Below are 19,197 nucleotides of genomic sequence, written 5' to 3'. Positions count from 1 at the left end.
CTGTCCTTATAAATTCATTTGTTTGTCGTTTTCAAGCACTCGTGTTTTACTGTGCATGAAAAACATACAAAATGACAAGTTATGCCTGCATCAGACTAGTGCGTCCTTTCAGACTGTTTACGATGCTATAAAAAGAAATCTTGTTCAGAATAGTATTTTAGTTGATATTAATGCCATCTTTGATACTGTCTGGAAGTAACAGGACCACTATTCCATTGTTAACTGTTATAATATTAATCAGTTCCATTTGAGTTCTGTGATGTGCCAGACAGTTATGCAATAAATCACAGTTTTAACAGATTTTAAGATTTATTTCACACTTTATCTGACTGTATCTTAAAAATAAACACTCTAAGGAACATTTTAAGCCAATAAAAATTAGACTAACACTGGTCTCCCCCCTTAATACTTACCATTGTGGACTTAAAATGTGTATAAAAATTATGTAGTGTGTGCATGATGTGGAGATTTATGCTGTCTTTAGATTTCCCTTCTTGTTATAATACTGCAGCGTGCAAACCTGTTAAAGATGTAAAATACATATTGCTATAAAATAATCGGATACATAAAAGATGCATACCAGCATGGTTCATGGTTGCACATTGCATGGGACTGTGTGGAGCAGGCATTTATTCTGCTGCGGGAAAAATCTTTGTTGAAAAGCAGCCCATGATCCTTGAAACTTGTTTGTACCTGTGATTTCATTTCCAGTCACAACTGTGGAATAAATTTTGATATTGACAGATCTTGTTCACAGATCATTGAAATGAGTTTGTATTTGCAGGTTTCTTGACTGAATGCTATGATGAGCTTGGCACTCGTTACCAAGTGCCTGTGTATTGTTTGTCGTATCCCATCAACATTGTAAAAGAAGATAATGGTAGAGATTCCCCAGCAGAATGCTCAGGTAAAATTTATCTTTTATACAGCTTGTGAAGTATTTTGTGTACTAGTGACTGTGTGTGTGTGTGTGTGTGTGTGTGTGTGTGTGTCCTGAATGTGCTGCAGCAACATTTTATGAACACTGTCAAAAGAGCAACTGTGAGACATTGCTCATGGCAATTGTATCGATCAATAAACATTTTTGGTTGGTGCTTATTGCAGTACATAACATTGTACACGTGTATCAATTTGCAAGACAAATTCGGCTTCAAATATCTGAATCCTGGAAGCTTTGTCAGCTATCTGTTGGACTTCACCCATAGACTTGTTTCATGCAACACTTCCTGCTAGTCTATCCTGTGCTAATCTCTTCATCACTGCATAACTAATGCAGTGTACATTCATTTGAACCTGTTTATTATGCTGAAGCCTTGATCTTTCTCTACAGTTTTTACATCCCATCAGCCAACTTTCCCTTGATGCCTCTGGATGTGTCCTATTAACTGATCCCTTATTTTAGCCAAATTGTACCATAAATTTTTTCCTCCCCAGTTCCAGTCCAGTACCATCTCATTAGTTATTTGATCAACCCTCTGCATCTTCAGCATTCTTCTACAACACCGAATTTCAAAAGTTCTCTTCATCTCTGGACAGCTAATTGCCCACGTTTCACACTTTTGTACAAGACTACACTCCAAATACCCTCAGTAGATACTTCCTAACACTTAAATTGATATTCGATGTTAAAAAATTTGCTTTTTTCCAGGAATACTTTTCTTGCTATTCCCAGTGCACATTTTAAATTCTCTCTTCTCTGGCCGCCGTGAATTACTGTAGTTAACAAGACTCTTGAACTGCCTTTAGTATCATCAGTAAAGCTGCTGACCCCTGATTTTTTAAAAATAAATGGTTTAATGTTTTAAAAAGTCAACATTAGGTGTGTAAAGCCTTTATGGCCGAAGAAGCAAAAGCTTTGTTTTTCATGCATTTTGATGTATATGGTGTTGTATCTTCTGAAATGTCTGTCATAAAATAATAATATCTAGCATTGCTCTCAATGGTATATGTGTGAAGTGTCTGCAAAATATGTTGTGAATAGAGTTACTAATAAAGAAGTAATAAATTTAAAATCCCATATGTGATGCTTGATGCTGAAGTTTTACTGCATGAACAGTGAAAACATAGTAAGCAGTTGTTCCACTCACTATTTGTGTGTGTGTTGCCTTGGCCTGCTTCATCACCAGATCTGCCTCCAATCGAGCACATATGGGACATTGTAGGACGAGACTGCCAACATCATCCACAAACAGCATTAACTGTCCCTGTATTGACAAGCCAAATGCAACAGGCATAGCACTCAGTCCCACAAACTGACATCTTGCACCTGTACAACACAATGCAGGCACAGTTGCATGCTTGCATTCAACATTCTGGTGGTAACCCTGGTTATTAATGTACCAGAATGTCACATTTGCTTTGGCTTGTCTCGTGCTTTCATTAATATGTGACCTTGCAATTTTAATCACTTAAGTATGTTACCTAGACAAATGTATTCCCAAAATTTCATTACTCTGCATTAATTACCTTTTGGTGTTGCAATTTTTTTTCCATCAGTGTTAATTCATGACAGTATTCTGTGACAGTGACTGATAAAACTGATAGAATGGTAATATCAATGCCTGTCAGCATCTTCTGGCATTGGAATTGTAATTTCTACATTTTTGTTGAAGTTGGGGGTTGTTTCAGGTCTCATAGATGCCTTTGAGGAGGTGTCGTGTAAAGATGGACATGTCTCCTTAATGCAGTTTTTCACGATCAATATAAAACTTGTTTCAGGCATACATATGAATGAAAATATCATATTGCAGTGAGAACAGGGAAGGGGCTAGATGGGTAAGGACATTAACTAACGAAGGTTGAGGCCAAGAGGGTTATTGGAATGTAGGATATATTGCAGGGCGTTCTTACCTGCACAATTCAGAAAAGCTGGTGTTGGTGGGAAGGCTCCAGATGGCACTGAATGAAGAATGTCTTGTTGGGTGGCATTCTCAGCAACAGTGTGGTCCAGTTGTTTCTTGGCCACAGTTTGTTCATGGCCATTCATGCGGATAGACAGGTTGTTGGTTGTCATGCCCACCTAGAATGAAGCAGCTTAGCTTGTAGGTTACATGACTGGTTTCACAGATATCTCTGCCCTTGATGGGATGAGTAATGCTTGTTACTGTGGTGGTGGTGGTGGTGGTGGTGGTAGTATGGGATAGGTCTTGCCTCTATGTCTATAACAGGGATATGAGCCATGAGGCAAGGAGTTGGGAGCAGGGGTTGTGCAGGGATGGTCGAGGATATTGTGTAGGTTCATTGGACAGCAGAGTACCACTGTGGGATGTGTGAGAAGGAGAGTGTGTAGGACATTGCTCATTTCAGGGTATGGCAAGGTTTAGTCAAAACCCTGGTGAAGAATGTAATTCAGTTGCTTCAGTCCTGGGTGGTAACGAGTCACAAGGGTAATGGCCAGATGGTGGGACTTTGGGAGGCAGTGGGTGACTGGAGAGATAAGGCATGGGAGATCTGCTTTTGTACAAAGTTGGGAGGGTAATTATGGTCTGTGAAGACCTCAGTGAGACCCTCAGTATATTTGTGAGGGGGATTCATCTGTCATGGACAGCTAGGCTGTATGGAAGGGACTTCTTGGTATGGAATGAGGCAGCTGTCGAAGTGGAGGTATTGCTGGTGGTTGGTAGGTTTGATATGGACAGGAGTACTGATGTAGCCATCCTTGAAGTGGAGATCGACATCTAGGAAGGTGGCTTGTTGGGTTGAATAGGACCAGGTGAAGCAAATTGCAGAGAAGGTGTTGAGGTTCTAGAGGAATGTGGATTGGGTGTCCTCACCATCGATCCAGATCACGAAGATGTCATCAATGAATCTGACTCAGGTAATGAGTTCAGGATTCTGGGTGTTTAGGAAGGATTCCCGTAGATGGTCCATGAAAATAGGTTGGCATAGGATGGTGCCAGGCAGGTGCCTGTAGCCATACCCACGATTTGTTTGTCATTAATGCCTTCAAAGGAGAAGTAATTGTGGGTGAGGATATAGTTGGTCATGGCGACAAGGAAGGAGGTTGTTGGTTTGAAATCTGTTGGGAATTGAGCAAGGTAGTGTTCAATAGTGGTAAGGCCATGGGCTTTAGGGGTGTTAAAAAAGTGTAAAGGGAGGTGTTATCATACAGGATGTACGTGACCCGGGAGATCTGGGAGAAACCCAGGAATTTTGTCATCCAGGAGGAAACTGGGAAAAACCCGGGAATTTTTTAGAATTCCGGGAATTTTTCATTGTTAGTTTTCAGTTAAATTTTTGTCATTTTGACTGGTAAGAACCGATACTCTAACAAAGGATATTACTGTATCCCACTACTGCAGAATAATACTTCAACAATAAAACATAAACGAGAGAAAAAACGAAAATAACTGAAATTGCAAAGGAAATGTGCCATTTACGACGACGACACAGTGCTCATGCAAGTGTCTGCCAACAGCAAAATGTGTCAAAGGCTTTAGGAAGACTATGCAATGCTTCATAACAACAAATTACCTCCAATGAGTGTGAAGTCACAACTGTTTACATTAGATTTGTTTTAGAGTTACGAGCGGTCTCGTGCACATGTGCAGTTGAGTCGCGTTTAAGTTGTAGATTCTCCTGGTTCTGGCTACAGGAATGTGGCTGTTGGCTGTGCAAGTAGTCACAACAAGCAGCTAGATGCTACAGGGAAAAGGGGGTGCCGAATTCATATTCTTGAGGAAAAGAACTTGTTTCACAAAGCGCCTAGCATCCAGCGCACGTTTGTCTATCGATTATTCATATGATTTTGAAATGCTTCCCTGTTAGTTTTTGAACACATTTTAAGTTGATTTCTGAATGAATCATAAGTTGATTTTTGAATGCATGATGTCTCTGTTAAGAGAATCCTCGTCGCATCTAGAAATAAACTTTCCGCAGACAGAAGGGGACAGGGCTATACAAGCTAAGCGGAGCAAAGCCGAACGAATGAATGGCAGTCGCTGTTTGATTATGTGGTTGATTGGGTTTGCAAATGATCAGTGTTGTTATAATTGCTAGCGAAATCTATAGATTCAGACTACCAGACTGGAAATAAACGACTGACAGGAATAACAGTTGAGAAAGATTATGTATTATTTCCTCGGTGTATCCAAGAAAATGAAATTTTGACAGAAAATTTTTGGCCAGATCACTATACTAGTAAGGACGAGTTGTACAGTCCCCGACTAGCAGCCGCTTAAGTTCTATTTTGGAAGTAACATGGAAAACGTGTTGTACGATCACGTAATAGTGCCTAAATGGAAAATAATTGTGGGATAACTAAACCTGTGATTCTGGCAGGGTTAGTGAAGTTAATCGGCGAACAAATGTTAACAATGACAGGAATAGCTGCAGAGTTGGTGATGACAAGATTGTTTGTTAGAACGAGGAAGGAGAAGAAATGGGGACATCACACAAATTATGGACCCCCCTGCGGGTCCGGGGTAAGAATAGGCCCGAGGTATTCCTGCCTGTCGTAAGAGGCGACTAAAAGGAGTTTCAACCGTTTCAGCCTTCCATGTGATGGTCCCCCTTGGGGTTTGACCTCCATTTTTCAAAATTCTACAGAAGTACGAGCCTTTTCGGGAAGGACGCCTTACGTGGTGTACCACTGGTCCTCAGTGCACTAAGACCTTGGCACTCAGCATTGTAACGGCATTGTCACCATACCCACTATTCCTCAAATTGGGCCTAAACGCCTGATGGGTTGTACAAGTTACGCCCATAGTGCGTCCCCATCTGCACCTACGATCATGATGGACTTTCCATGGTACCTGAAATCCAGCACGGTAGCCAGCCCGCTGTGGTGGGGTCGTCATGCACCCTCTAGGTTGTAGCCCCCTGACAACACAGGGATCGTACTGCCGATACCTGAGCTGCACCCTCCCCATGTCGGCCAAGGAGTAGATGCCCGTCTCCTTGGGGCATCAGGATTCCTGGCAACAGTCATCCTGCCAGGTGGCCCTTGCTGAGGCTGGGTGGCGCCCGTGGGGAGAGCCCCTGGTTGGAGTGGGTGGTATCGGGGCGGACGTTTCGCAGATGAAACGTCAACACGTATCAGGTCGCTCTGCGGCCGAGTCTTTCAAAAGGAAAGGTACTGTCTCTGGTTCTGGTTCTCCTGCCCTTTCCCCCTTGGCCACTCCCTGGGAGGAGGGACAGGCCCGCCGGCTTGGGGCAAAGTACTTCCCCTGCTATTTGGTCTGTTCTCAAACTGATGGGGGGATGTTCGCCACCTCCAAGCCCATGTTCTTTGTTCAGCACATCGAGGACATCTTTGGGGAAATCGAGGCTCTCAGTAAGATGCGTTCGGGGTCCGTTCTTATAAAGACCACCTCCGCCACACAGTCGGCGGCGCTCCAGGCGTGCGACCGACTAGGGGACATCCCAGTGTCCATTGTCCCGCATCTGGCACTGAATAGGACGCACGGGGTTATTTTTCATCGGGACCTCCTGCTGCAATCTGATGAGGAGCTCAGGGCCAACCTGGAGCGCCGAGGCGTGCATTTCGTCCGGCGAGTCCAGCGCGGCCCCAAAGACCTTCGCATCGACACCGGGGCTTTTATCCTCGCCTTTGGGAGGGACGTTCTCCCGGAGAAGGTAAAGGTGAAGTGCTACCGGTGCGACGTGTGACCCTATGTCCCGCCTCCTATGCGCTGTTTTCGGTGTTTGCGCTTTGGGCACATGTCGTCACAGTGTGAGGCTGAGCCCCTTTGTGGCGATTGTGGACGTCCTCTTCGTGAGGAACATACATGCACCCCACCACCTCAGTGCGTTAATTGTCCTGGCATCCACTTGCCTAGATCCTTAGACTGCCCCGCGTATCAGAAGGAGAAGAAGATTGAAGAACTCAAAACTTTGGATCGTCTCTCTTATTCTGAGGCCAGGAAGAAGTATGACCGCCTCCATCCCGTGACATTGACCACTTCATTTGCCTCAGTCGTGTCCACTCCTTCCACGGTATCCTCACCACTATCCTGTCCCCCCTCCGCCTCCTCCTCCCATCCGGGGTCTATGCCTCCACCTCCCAAATCCCTCCCTTCCAAATCCTCCTCCCCTATGGCCCCCGCCCCCTCTGCCCCAGGGGCCACCCTTCCTCCCCCCCCCCCCCCGCCCACCTCCCTCCCCCCCCCCCCCGCCCCCCGCCCCCCGCCCCCCGCCCCCTGCGCCTGATAAGCGATCCTCTTCTCAGGCGTCCATCGGGGAAATGTTCCGGACCCCAGTTTCCGAGGTCCGGTGTTCCAAAATGGACCCCGTGCGTGAGGACCTTCTTCGGGTCCAGCCCACCATCCCTGTGCCTCCTCGGACATCCAAGAAGGCCTCCAAGAAGAAGTCTCTATCCCCCTCTCCACCCCGGCGCGTTTCGTCTGACGCTCCATCCGTGAGTCGCTGCTCCCGGCTGTCCTCAGTTTCGCCGGGCCGCTCTGCTGCCTGGCGCTCAGCTGGCCTCTCGTCGGCAAATGATGCTGCCCCTCCTACGCAACTCGGGACAGCGGCCGCAGCTGGCGACGACTCAATGGAACAGGATCCGCCTCCCGCCAGTTGTAGCGTTGTTCCCTCGAAACCTGGCCGTCCGCGGCCGTCGAGGTGACCAGCTCTTCCCCCGTCTCGTTCCCCCTCATTTTTGACTAGCGATGGCCTTGTTACATTGTAACATAAGAGGTATTCGATCTAATCGGGAGGAATTACAACTGCTCCTCCGCCTGCACTGTCTGCTCGTCCTTGGTCTCCAGGAAACCAAGTTGCACCCGACTGACCGTATTGCCTTTACCCACTATACCTCGGAGTGGTATGACCTCACCCCTGTGGACGGTATCCCAGCTCACGGTTGGGTCATGTTGCTCGTTCGGGACGATGTCTATTACCATCCCATCCCATTGACCACCCCACTCCAAGCAATAGCTGTCCGTATTACTCTTTCTGTTTTTACTTTTTCAGCTTGTACCATCTACACTCCATCGTCATCCGCAGTTAGTCGGGCTGACATGATGCACCTGATTGTTCAGCTTCCCCTGCCGTTTTTATTGTTTGGCGACTTCAATGCCCATCATCCCCTTTGGGGCTCTCCTGCATCCTGTCAAAGAGGCTCACTCTTGGCGGATGTCTTCAACCATCTCAATCTTGTCTGCCTCTAGGAGTCCTCTCGGACTCTACTCATACCTACTCCCACTTGGACCTCTCGATCTGTTCTACCACTCTTGCCCATCGGTTCGAGTGGTATGTCCTTTCTGACACCTATTCGAGCGACCACTTCCCCTGTGTCGTTCGTCTCCTGCACCACACCCCATCCCCACGTCCTTCGAGCTGGAACATACCGAAAGCTGACTGGGGACTTTACTCCTCCCTGGCGACCTTTCCGGACCATGATTTTTTCAGTTGTGACAGTCAGGTCGCATACCTCACGGCTGTTATCATCAATGCTGCCGAACGTTCCATTCCTCGTGCTACCTCTGCTTCACGTCGCGTTTCCGTCCCCTGGTGGAACGAGGCTTGTAGATACGCTATCCGTGCTCGACGACGTGCTTTACGCACTTTTCGCCGCCATCCTACTTTGGCGAATTGTATTGGATACAAACGACTCCGAGCGCAATGCCGTAGAGTCATCAAAGACAGAAAAAAAGCTTGTTGGGTCTCTTTCACCAGCTCCTTTAACAGTTTTACTCCCTCTTCTGTCGTTTGGGGTGGCCTGCGCCGGCTGTCGGGCATTAAGGCCCACTCCTCGGTACCTGGCCTGACCTCAGGTAATGAGGTCTTCGTTGATCCTGTGGCTGTCTCCAACGCCTTCGACCGGTTTTTCGCGGAGGTTTCGAGCTCCGCCCATTACCACCCTGCCTTCCTTCCCAGGAAAGAGGCAGACGAGGATCGGCGACCTTCCTTCCACTCGCTGAATCTGGAAACTTATAATGCCCCCTTTACTATGTGGGAACTGGAACGTGCGCTTGCACTGTCCCGGTCCTCTGCTCCGGGGCCAGATGCCATTCATGTTCAGATGCTGGCACACCTTTCTCCAGCGGGCAAAAGCTTCCTTCTTCGTACCTACAATCACGTCTGGACCGAAGGTCAGGTCCCCATGCGTTGGCGTGACGCCGTCGTTGTTCCTATACCCAAACCCGGGAAGGATAGACACCTTCCTTCTAGTTACCGCCCTATTTCTCTTACAAGCTGTGTCTGTAAGGTGATGGAGCGCATGGTTCATGCTCGGTTAGTTTGGATTCTTGAATCTCGACAGCTACTTACCAATGTCCAATGCGGCTTTCGTCGCCGCCGCTCCACTGTTGATCACCTTGTGACCTTGTCGACATTCATCATGAACAACTTTTTGCGAAGGCGCCAAACGGTAGCCGTGTTCTTCGATTTGGAGAAGGCTTATGATACCTGTTGGAGAGGAGGTATCCTCCGCACTATGCACAGGTGGGGCCTACGTGGTCCCCTGCCCCTTTTTATTGATTCCTTTTTAACGGATCGAAAGTTTAGGGTACGTGTGGGTTCTGTATTGTCCGACGTCTTCCTCCAGGAGAACGGAGTGCCTCAGGGCTCCGTCTTGAGCGTAGCCCTTTTTGCCATTGCGATCAATCCAGTTATGGATTGCATTCCACCTAATGTCTCAGGCTCTCTCTTTGTCGATGACTTCGCGATCTACTGCAGTGCCCAGAGAACGTGCCTCCTGGAGCGCTGCCTTCAGCGTTGTCTAGACAGCCTATACTCATGGAGCGTGGCAAATGGCTTCCGGTTCTCTGAACAGAAGACGGTTTGTATCAACTTCTGGCGATATAAAGCGTTCCTTCCGCCATCCTTACATCTCGGTTCTGTTGTTCTCCCATTCGTGGAAACAACTAAGTTTCTAGGGCTCACGATGGACAGGAAACTGTGTTGGTCTCCGCATGTCTCTTATTTGGCGGCCCGTTGTACACGTTCCCTTAATGTCCTCAGAGTTCTTAGTGGTTCATCTTGGGGAGCGGATCGCACTGTCCTGCTTCGCTTGTATCGGTCCATAGTCCGATCGAAGCTGGATTATGGGAGCTTCGTCTACTCGTCTGCTCGGCCATCCCTCTTACGCCGTCTCAACTCCATCCACCATCGGGGGTTACGTCTTGCGACCAGAGCCTTCTACACTAGTCCTGTCGAGAGTCTTTATGCTGAAGCTGCCGAATTACCATTGACCTACCGGCGCGACGTACTGCTGTGTCGGTATGCCTGCCGGCTGTTGTCTATGCCCGACCACCCCTCTTATCAGTCCTTCTTCGCCGATTCTCTCGACCGTCAGTACGGGTTGTATGTGTCCGCCCTGCTGCCCCCCGGAGTCCGCTTCCGTCGCCTGCTTCGACAAATGGATTTTGCCCTCCCACCACCTTCAGAGAGGGTGAGAGCCCGACACCACCTTGGCTCCACTCTCCGGTTCATATTTATCTCAACCTCAGCTCACTCCCGAAGGAGGGTACTCCGGCTGCAGTGTATTGCTCACGGTTTGTTGAACTTCGTGCTCGACTTGCCGGTCACACCTTTATTTACACCGATAGCTCCAAAACTGACGATGGTGTCGGCTGTGCCTTTGTCGTCGGGGCCGCCACCTTTAAATACCGGCTCCTCGACCAATGTTCCAATTTTATGGCCGAGCTTTTTGCTCTCCATCGGGTCGTTCAGTATGCCCGCCGCCACCGCCATTCATCGTATGTACTCTGCTCTGACTCACTCAGTGCTCTTCAGAGCCTTGGAGCTCCCTATCCGGTCCATCCCTTGGTTCAACGGCTCCAGCAGTCCCTCCATTCTTTCGCTGATAATGGTTCTCCTGTCAGCTTTCTGTGGGTTCCCGGACATGTAGGAGTGCCTGGGAATGAGGCTGCAGATGCTCCAGCCAAGGCTGCAGTCCTCCTGCCTCGGTCAGCCTCCCATTGTGTCCCGTCATCTGACGTTCGTGGGGTTATTTGTAAGAGGCTTGTGTCGTCGTGGTGGGATGCTTGGTCATCCCTCCAAGGAAACAAGCTCCGGGCAGTAAAACCGCTCCCAACTGCTTGGACAACCTCCTCCCGACCATCTCGGCGAGAAGAGGTCCTTCTGACCAGGTTGCGGATTGGGCATTGCCGGTTTAGCCACCGCTACCTGCTCTCCGGTGACCCAGCCCCGCAGTGCCCTTGTGGTCAGGCATTAACAGTGCGCCATGTTTTATTGTCGTGTCCCCGCTTTAGTCAATCTTGTGTTGTCCTGTCCCTGCCATCTACTTTACCGGATATTTTAGCTGATGACGCTCGAGCAGCTGCTCGTGTTCTGCGTTTTATAACTTTGACTGGCTTGTCCAAAGACATCTAACTATTTTACTTATTTTATCTGCATCTTTGTCAGGACTTTCTGGTGTCCCCCCCTCCCCTTGAGTTTTACTAGATTCCATGTGCTCTAACAACTGTGACTGGGTGCTAATGACCTCAGTAGTTGAGCGCCCTTAAACCCCACCAAACAACACAAATTATGGAAGAATAAGAAGATTCCAAATTTATATAAAAATTTCGTAATTCTACTTTTCGATCTCGTGCTTGAGAAACTGGTGCGTATGAATGAAATGTGAAACTATTTCCTAACATAAACCTTTTTGCTTGCAGTTGGCCTAATAGGCATTTGATATTGGTACTTCATGAATTATATTCTGTCGTGTTATAAAAATGACCATTTGTGCCCAAACAGTGTCATTTATTCAGTGTGTGTTACAAAATTGCTGCAATATTAGAAAGGCCTATTTTGTTTTAGCTAACAGACAGTGACAAAATAGACATAATCAGATCAAGAAACCACACCAGTCTTGGGTATTATTCATGTTAACATCTTTTTCAGTATTAGATAATGACATTTCGATTTTTCATGTAGCAAAACATTTGACGAACATTGATGAGGTAATAGATTCTTCCGCAGAAAGGAATGCACGCCATGTAAAGCTGTAGCAAGATTAGAGAGAAAAAAGTGCTTGGAGCTAAGGATTGAAGAAATGAGTAATTTCTTGCTTATCCCTTGTCTCTATTGGTTTTATGTATCCTATACTTAATTTTATATCACACAAAACAGCATGTTATTAACTAATAGGCAATAAAGAGTGCAAATTTCTTGAAGAGTTCTTGTTCTCCCAATTACAAATAATCCCATCCGCTATTAATTGCGAGATTTTTTTTTTTTTTTTAAAGAGGGGCAGGCTGTCAAACTGGAGCAGGAGAGGCACCACAGGACATTTCAATTTCCACTGTCCTGAATATAGTTTGATGGCATCCATTACAAAATATACATGTTTCAATCCCATAGAGCGAAATACAGTGACGTGCGGTAGAAAAAATGCTTTATGAAGAGGCGTGGCACTGCACTTTGGCACACTTAAGACCAAATAATATGTCTTAACATTTCCTTGAACACATATGTTTCAGACTTTTCAGAAAGATATGCAATTCAAGATGAACATATTTTTGAAAATTCGATTTTTTTAGCATTGACCCGGTTCGCAAATATTGTAGATCCAGGGCTGATACACAGAGCAGTCTGAGTTATAGTGGGTAGTCTCCAAGTGACCCATGTTTATGTTTTTGCTGTTTCCCCCTCATTTACTCTCACATCAAATGAAAACCAAACGGATATCTGTGGCTGGGAGCTATCAAGTGAATTAAAATGCATTCACATAATTACGGAAGGCTAAAGTATGTCATTAGTTTCAGATTTTATTTTATTTCCAATTTTCTGACAGTCGAGTATTAATCGACTTGCGGAATAATTAACTTATTTTTGTCTGTTTGCTAAAGAAATTTGACTTTTATAAACTTTTTCCGCAGAGGCAATCAATGTATTTGAAATGAAATGTTTAATTCCACAGTACTGGCTAGTTTCTACTGTTCATTGCATTTCAAGTGCACATTTTCATCTTAACTAGCACATATGGCATTTTGCCATAATAAAGAACCAAACATGATATAATACAGTACTGGTGCTCCAAGAAAATTTACGTCCCGAAAAACCACACTGAAAAGCTTAATATCAGGTCGAGGTCTACTTCATTGGGAATCCGGACATACAAATGTGCACTTTGAGTATGCACTTTAAATGTGCACATTTTAGTATGGTTCACAAAATTCCGATGCTGTTGGAGTATCGTCTGATGTCTTGTTTCTTTTATGCCATAATGTATGATCTTCTAATATTTTACACATGCATACGGGCTTCCTACATCATGATAGCTGCGCAAGCGCGGTGTCGCCTGTTATTTACGCTCTCTGGCTACGAGAGCCTATTTCTAACAGGATGCGGTAAAATATTGCTAATGGTGGTTTGTGAAGCGTTACTTTCAAAGTAAATGTCCTTTTACATAAGTTGAACTATGTGCTAGAATGTACCATGAATTTATTAAATCACAGAGCTTTTGACTCTCATTTAAAAATCAACTCTTTGATGACGAGCCATTTAGAAGAATTTCGAACCCTGAAGGTCAGACATTTATGTCATTATTAAAAATTTTACTGGCACATTTGTATGATATATCCTAAGAGTAACACGCGGAGAAAAGATCAACATTATGTGCGAAAGCTTAGCTTATTAACCTTAGATACCAATATTATATGTGAAAGCTTTGCTTTTATTGTATCAACACTATGTATATTAATTTAAACTATTAACTTCCCTGTTTGTGTGTTCGTGCTACTCAACAGTGATGTTGATGTTGACTACATGACGTGTCCTATGCTCTGAATATCCGCTGCCATCGGCTGGCGAGATCACGTGACATGATCTATGACTGGCTTACAAACGCGCATCGCAATCTTGATTTCAATTATTTGGAAAGTAACATGCGGTGTTTGGTGGAATTCCAATGTGTAATTTTGTAATATGAAAATACGAAGCTTACATGTTGCTGCACATCAAAGATATTTCCGAAACGTGTCTTTTTCCCAGAGTTTCATTTTCTAAAGTGCTGGGAAATTCTACCCTCATGTATAAAACCATAACCATTCAAAGGATTGGTAAGGGAAAGTATACTGTCACTAAACACAGAAAACTCGTGTTTCCACCCGGGAGCAAGTGTATTTTTAACTGGGAAATCCGGGAATTTTTTTTCCTTTTCCGCGTATACACCCTGTCATAGTGGTGAGCAGGGCACTATGTGGTAAAGCAACAGGAACTGTAAAGTGTCTGTGGAGGAAATGGTTGGTATATTTTATATAGGAGAGTAGGTTGCAGGTCATAGGCTGAAGGTGTTTGTCTACAAGAGCACACTCACTCTTAGTGGGGGCACAGTAATCGGCCAGAATGGGTTGTCCGGTTGGTTGAGCTCATGGACTTCAGGATCCCTATAGAAGGTAGGAGTTTGGGGAGGGGTAGGGGGTGAGAGAGATGGACTCTGGGGAGAGGCCTTGGGATGTGCCTAAGGATTTGAGGAGAGACTGAAAATCCTGCCAGATCTCTGGAATGGTGTCACTGTGGCAAAGTTTGTTGGTGGATGTATCTGACAGCTAGCGGAGTCATTCTGCCATTTAATTCTTGCAGTTCAAAACAACAGTAGAGGGGCATTTTCTGCAGGTAGGATTATAAAGTGAGGATCAGGTTTTAGATGGTGGACTGCAGTTCTTTCTGTGCATGTAAGATTAATTTGCATGTTGAGGGATATGGTGAATGACAGTGAGGCTAAGTTTGAGGTTAAGAAAATCTGGGAAGCTAACAGGGAGTGATTTGGGGGTGTTGGGAATGGATCATGGTCGATGGAGGAGTGAACTGAGTCAGGCAGGGTTCAACATTGGTCTTAGGTTGAATCTGATTAGTAGTGTTGGAGGCAAAAAAGTAGCTACCTTGAGAAGGAGAGGTGGTCTCGTACAAGTCCTAAGTTGAGGCCTTTCGAAAAGATAGATACTTTTGTGGGGCTAAGGCTTTTGGAGGAAAATTTCATGACTGTGTTTCAAGTCTGTTTAGGTTCTGGATTCTGTTTGGTGGTGCGAGAGTGGTTTTGAGGGTGGAGTAAACGTAGTAGGTCTGTGAAGTATGGACGTGTTCTCAATTGCATGAACCATTTGGACATGTACAGCTTTGGATGATTTTCAAAAGCATATACCTTGTTTTATCAAAATAACTTGGATCTTATTGCGTAATGCTTGCTACACTAAAACACGTCACATATTTGTAATAATTTTAGTATGTGATATTGTGGGGAAAAAATTATAAATTGTCAGCTGTAACATCGATATTCCTTTTCAGTGTTTTACCCAAATGTCTAATTTTATTGTTACTTCATAATTATTTAAAATATTTCAAATCACCAAGACGTGTGATGTAATGATGGCATTTCCTGTTATTAGAATGATTCTTCAAGGTAATTTATATCTAAAAACAAAGATGATGTGACTTACCAAATGAAAGTGCTGGCAGGTCGACAGACACACAAACAAACACAAACATACACACAAAATTCAAGCTTTCGCAACAAACTGTTGCCTCATCAGGAAAGAGGGAAGGAGAGGGGAAGACGAAAGGAAGTGGGTTTTAAAGGAGAGGGTAAGGAGTCATTCCAATCCCGGGAGCGGAAAGACTTACCTTAGGGGGAAAAAAGGACAGGTATACACTCGCACACACGCACATATCCATCCACACATACAGACACAAGCAGACATATTTAAAGACAAAGAGTTTGGGCAGAGATGTCAGTCGAGGCAGAAGTGTAGAGGCAAAGAAGTTGTTGAAAGACAGGTGAGGTATGAGTGGCGGCAACTTGAAATTAGCGGAGATTGAGGCCTGGCGGATGACGAGAAGAGAGGATATACTGAAGGGCAAGTTCCCATCTCCGGAGTTCGGATAGGTTGGTGTTGGTGGGAAGTATCCAGATAACCCGGACGGTGTAACACTGTGCCAAGATGTGCTGGCCGTGCACCAAGGCATGTTTAGCCACAGGGTGATCCTCATTACCAACAAACACTGTCTGCCTGTGTCCATTCATGCGAATGGACAGTTTGTTGCTGGTCATTCCCACATAGAATGCGTCACAGTGTAGGCAGGTCAGTTGGTAGATCACGTGGGTGCTTTCACACGTGGCTCTGCCTTTGATCGTGTACACCTTCCGGGTTACAGGACTGGAGTAGGTGGTGGTGGGAGGGTGCATGGGACAGGTTTTACACCGGGGGCGGTTACAAGGGTAGGAGCCAGAGGGTAGGGAAGGTGGTTTGGGGATTTCATAGGGATGAGGTAAGTCTTTCCGCTCCCGGGATTGGAATGACTCCTTACCCTCTCCTTTAAAACCCACTTCCTTTCGTCTTCCCCTCTCCTTCCCTCTTTCCTGATGAGGCAACAGTTTGTTGCGAAAGCTTGAATTTTGTGTGTATGTTTGTGTTTGTTTGTGTGTCTGTCGACCTGCCAGCACTTTCATTTGGTAAGTCACATCATCTTTGTTTTTAGATATATATTTCCTACGTGGAATGTTTCCCTCTATTATAACCTCTTCAAGGTAATTGTTACACTTAAAATTATAAACCATAATCATCTTCTAAACAATCACAAACAGTTTCCTCTACGTCTGTGTTCAACCACATGGGTATATCGTCAGTGAAGACTCTGTGCCAACTTAAGTCTACTTGATTTCGCTAGTGTACCCCACAAATAGTTTGCAGTAAACGATTGATACCATCTTGTCATCTGAGATTGGATGGCTGAGAACTACTTCAGGTCGTAGTGATCCCACCATCTTTCAAAAGAGACTTCCGCCCTTTTACATCTTGCTGGGATCTGTAGAATTTAGTTGCCTCCACGTCAGTGATGAGTGTTTCCAATAGCTTCATACTTGTATATGAAAGTACATTTCATTTCACTTGTGTAATCTAAATTTCATAGACTTTTATATAGGAACTTCATGTTTATCACTCTCTGAACTTCACCAAGATTTTTTACTTCAAGTAACTCCATCTTTGAACTGCGAAAGTGAGACGAATTTCTTTAAAAGAACAGTCGTGTTCCAAAAAAATACGTAAGGGTATGAAGCACAATATTGTTCTCGTTTTGTACTCCACACCCATCACAGAAAAGTTTTACCACGGCCTTCTTTTTAAAATCAACAATTTTTTTTAAAATATGCAATGCTGAAGCCATTTATGCTGTGCCATGCCCTGCAAACTTTTTCAGCCTCATATAAAATACAGTTACACTGATTTATTATTGACAGCTCACAAACAGTAAAACCTTAACTGCCTTGAATGGAATGTTTGTTGAATTGAATCCTTGGGCAGTGGTTGCACCTGTTGCAGTTCGAAAGAGAATGTCACTGCTCATTATATTCTCGTAAAGACCATTGAAAGCAGTTGCTCTTTTCTATGCACCTTTTCCTTTGTTGAAGTCACATTCATTTTGTCGTCGATTCTTGTGCCAAAGCTGTAAATATCAGAAGCAGGGTTTCTGAGTCCCATATAATATTCATTCATAAATATTCTATGGAAATTGATACAGACACACTGTTGTCATTAGTCAAAGATTTGTTTTACATTACCATTAGCTATTTTATACTTCGTCCACCATTCAGATACAGCTGTTGTGAGTTTTGTCTGCTGTAATGACTTTCACTCTAATGCAAATTATAAGTTGCCAATCACTGTTGTTTTTCTTCTGTTGCCGTTCTGTGTAAAAAGAATGTACATAACATTAAAGTTCTGAGGTTTATTTTCACCTCCGTTATTTTGAGGTTGGTTTTATTAAACATTTTTCTATGACATTATTTGTGCCACTGTCCTCTCTTGAACTGCTTTCCCTTCAATTTTATAGATATTAACTGTTCAGGTGCAGTGAATCTTGTGATTGTATTTCATGATGATGAGAGTGCACAGAAGCGTGAACTGGTGCTAACATGTGCTCTGCACAGGTACCTTTGGCTGTGAGTGAAATGGAAATTACATGACTTGAATCAGCATCTCCTAATGGCCCTAATGGGCTATTTCTTCTTCGCACAAGGTAGTCATGTTGATAGATTCATGTTTTCTCTGAACCATGTTATTTTTATAGGCTTATATCATGGGACATGTTCAAACTCACTTATATTGCATGATGTATGTAGATACTGGTTACCCTATGTATCATTCCATTTTGTATCTCATTTGTTTCAAATGGCGGTCACGTTCACCTTTGTGTGTCATCACTTCGCTAGTTTTGTCATGGCTGGCTCTCCCAAGGATTTCAATAATTCTTAGACAATGTTATGAAAAGGAAAGTTTGCCACTCACCATATAGCAAAGGTGTTGGGTCGCAGATAGGCACAGCAAAAAGACTGTCACAAATAAAGCTTTTGGCCCATAAAGCCTTTGTCAAAAGTCTCTCTCTCTCTCTCTCTCTCTCTCTCTCTCTCTCTCTCTCTCTCTCTCTCTCATGCACACACACACATGCACACGTGCGCTACTGTAACTCACACACATGACTGCAGTCTCGGGCAATTGTAGCCACACTGCGAGCAGCACCAGTGCATGATGGGAGTGGTGATTGGGTGAGAATAAGGAGGAGGCTGGGCCGGGGAGGGGGAGGGATAGTAGGATAGTGGTGGCGGACAGTGCAGCGCTGCTGGGGAGCATGCAGGGACGAGGTGGAGAGAGGGTAGGGCATAGGGCAGCTACGTGCAGTCGTGAGGTTAGTCGGACGGAGGGAGGGAGGGAGGGGGGTAGCGGAAAAGGAGGGAAGTAAAAATATTGTGTGTGATGGTGGAATGAGGGCTATATAGTGCTGGAATGGGAACAGGGAGGCTGGATGGCTGAGGATAATGACTAATGAAGGTTGGGGCCGGGAGGGTTAAGGGAACATATGATATATTGCCGGGAAATTTCCCACCTACACAATTCAGAAGAGCAGGTGTTTATGGGAAGGATCCATATGGCACAAGCTGTGAAGCAATCATTGAAATGAAGAACATCATGTTTGACAGCATGCTCAGCAATGGGGTGGCCCAGTTTTTTCTTGACAGGTTTCACAGATAGCCCTTTGATGTGATAGGTGATGTTTGTGACCGGATCGGAGTAGGTGGTGGTGGTGGTGGTGGTGGTGGTGGTGGTGGGAGGGAGGGTGTATGGGACATGTCTTGCATCTAGGTATATTACTGGAGTATGAGCATGAGGTAAGGGGTTTGGAGCTGGGGTTGTGTAGGGATAGACAAGTATATTGTGTTAGGTTCGGTGGACGGCGGAACACCACTGGGAGGGGTGGGAAGGATAGTGGGCAGGACATTTCTCATTTCAACACACAACAAGAGGTAGT

General features: G+C 45.0%; 1 protein-coding gene across 1 annotated transcript in view; it reads left to right on the top strand.

Annotated features, from left to right (window-relative positions):
• LOC124607508 (ubiquitin domain-containing protein 1) overlaps positions 1-19,197 on the top strand; it is a 67,701-nt gene that overhangs the window by 7,546 nt on the left and 40,958 nt on the right. Inside the window, exon 3 of the mRNA XM_047139898.1 lies at positions 785-907. Within this exon, the coding sequence (XP_046995854.1) occupies positions 785-907 (123 nt within the window). The remainder of the gene's footprint in view (positions 1-784; positions 908-19,197) is intronic.

Source organism: Schistocerca americana, chromosome 1, assembly GCF_021461395.2.
Source record: "Schistocerca americana isolate TAMUIC-IGC-003095 chromosome 1, iqSchAmer2.1, whole genome shotgun sequence".
NCBI lineage: Eukaryota > Metazoa > Arthropoda > Insecta > Orthoptera > Acrididae > Schistocerca > Schistocerca americana.
This window is presented reverse-complemented; position numbering and strand designations above follow the sequence as displayed.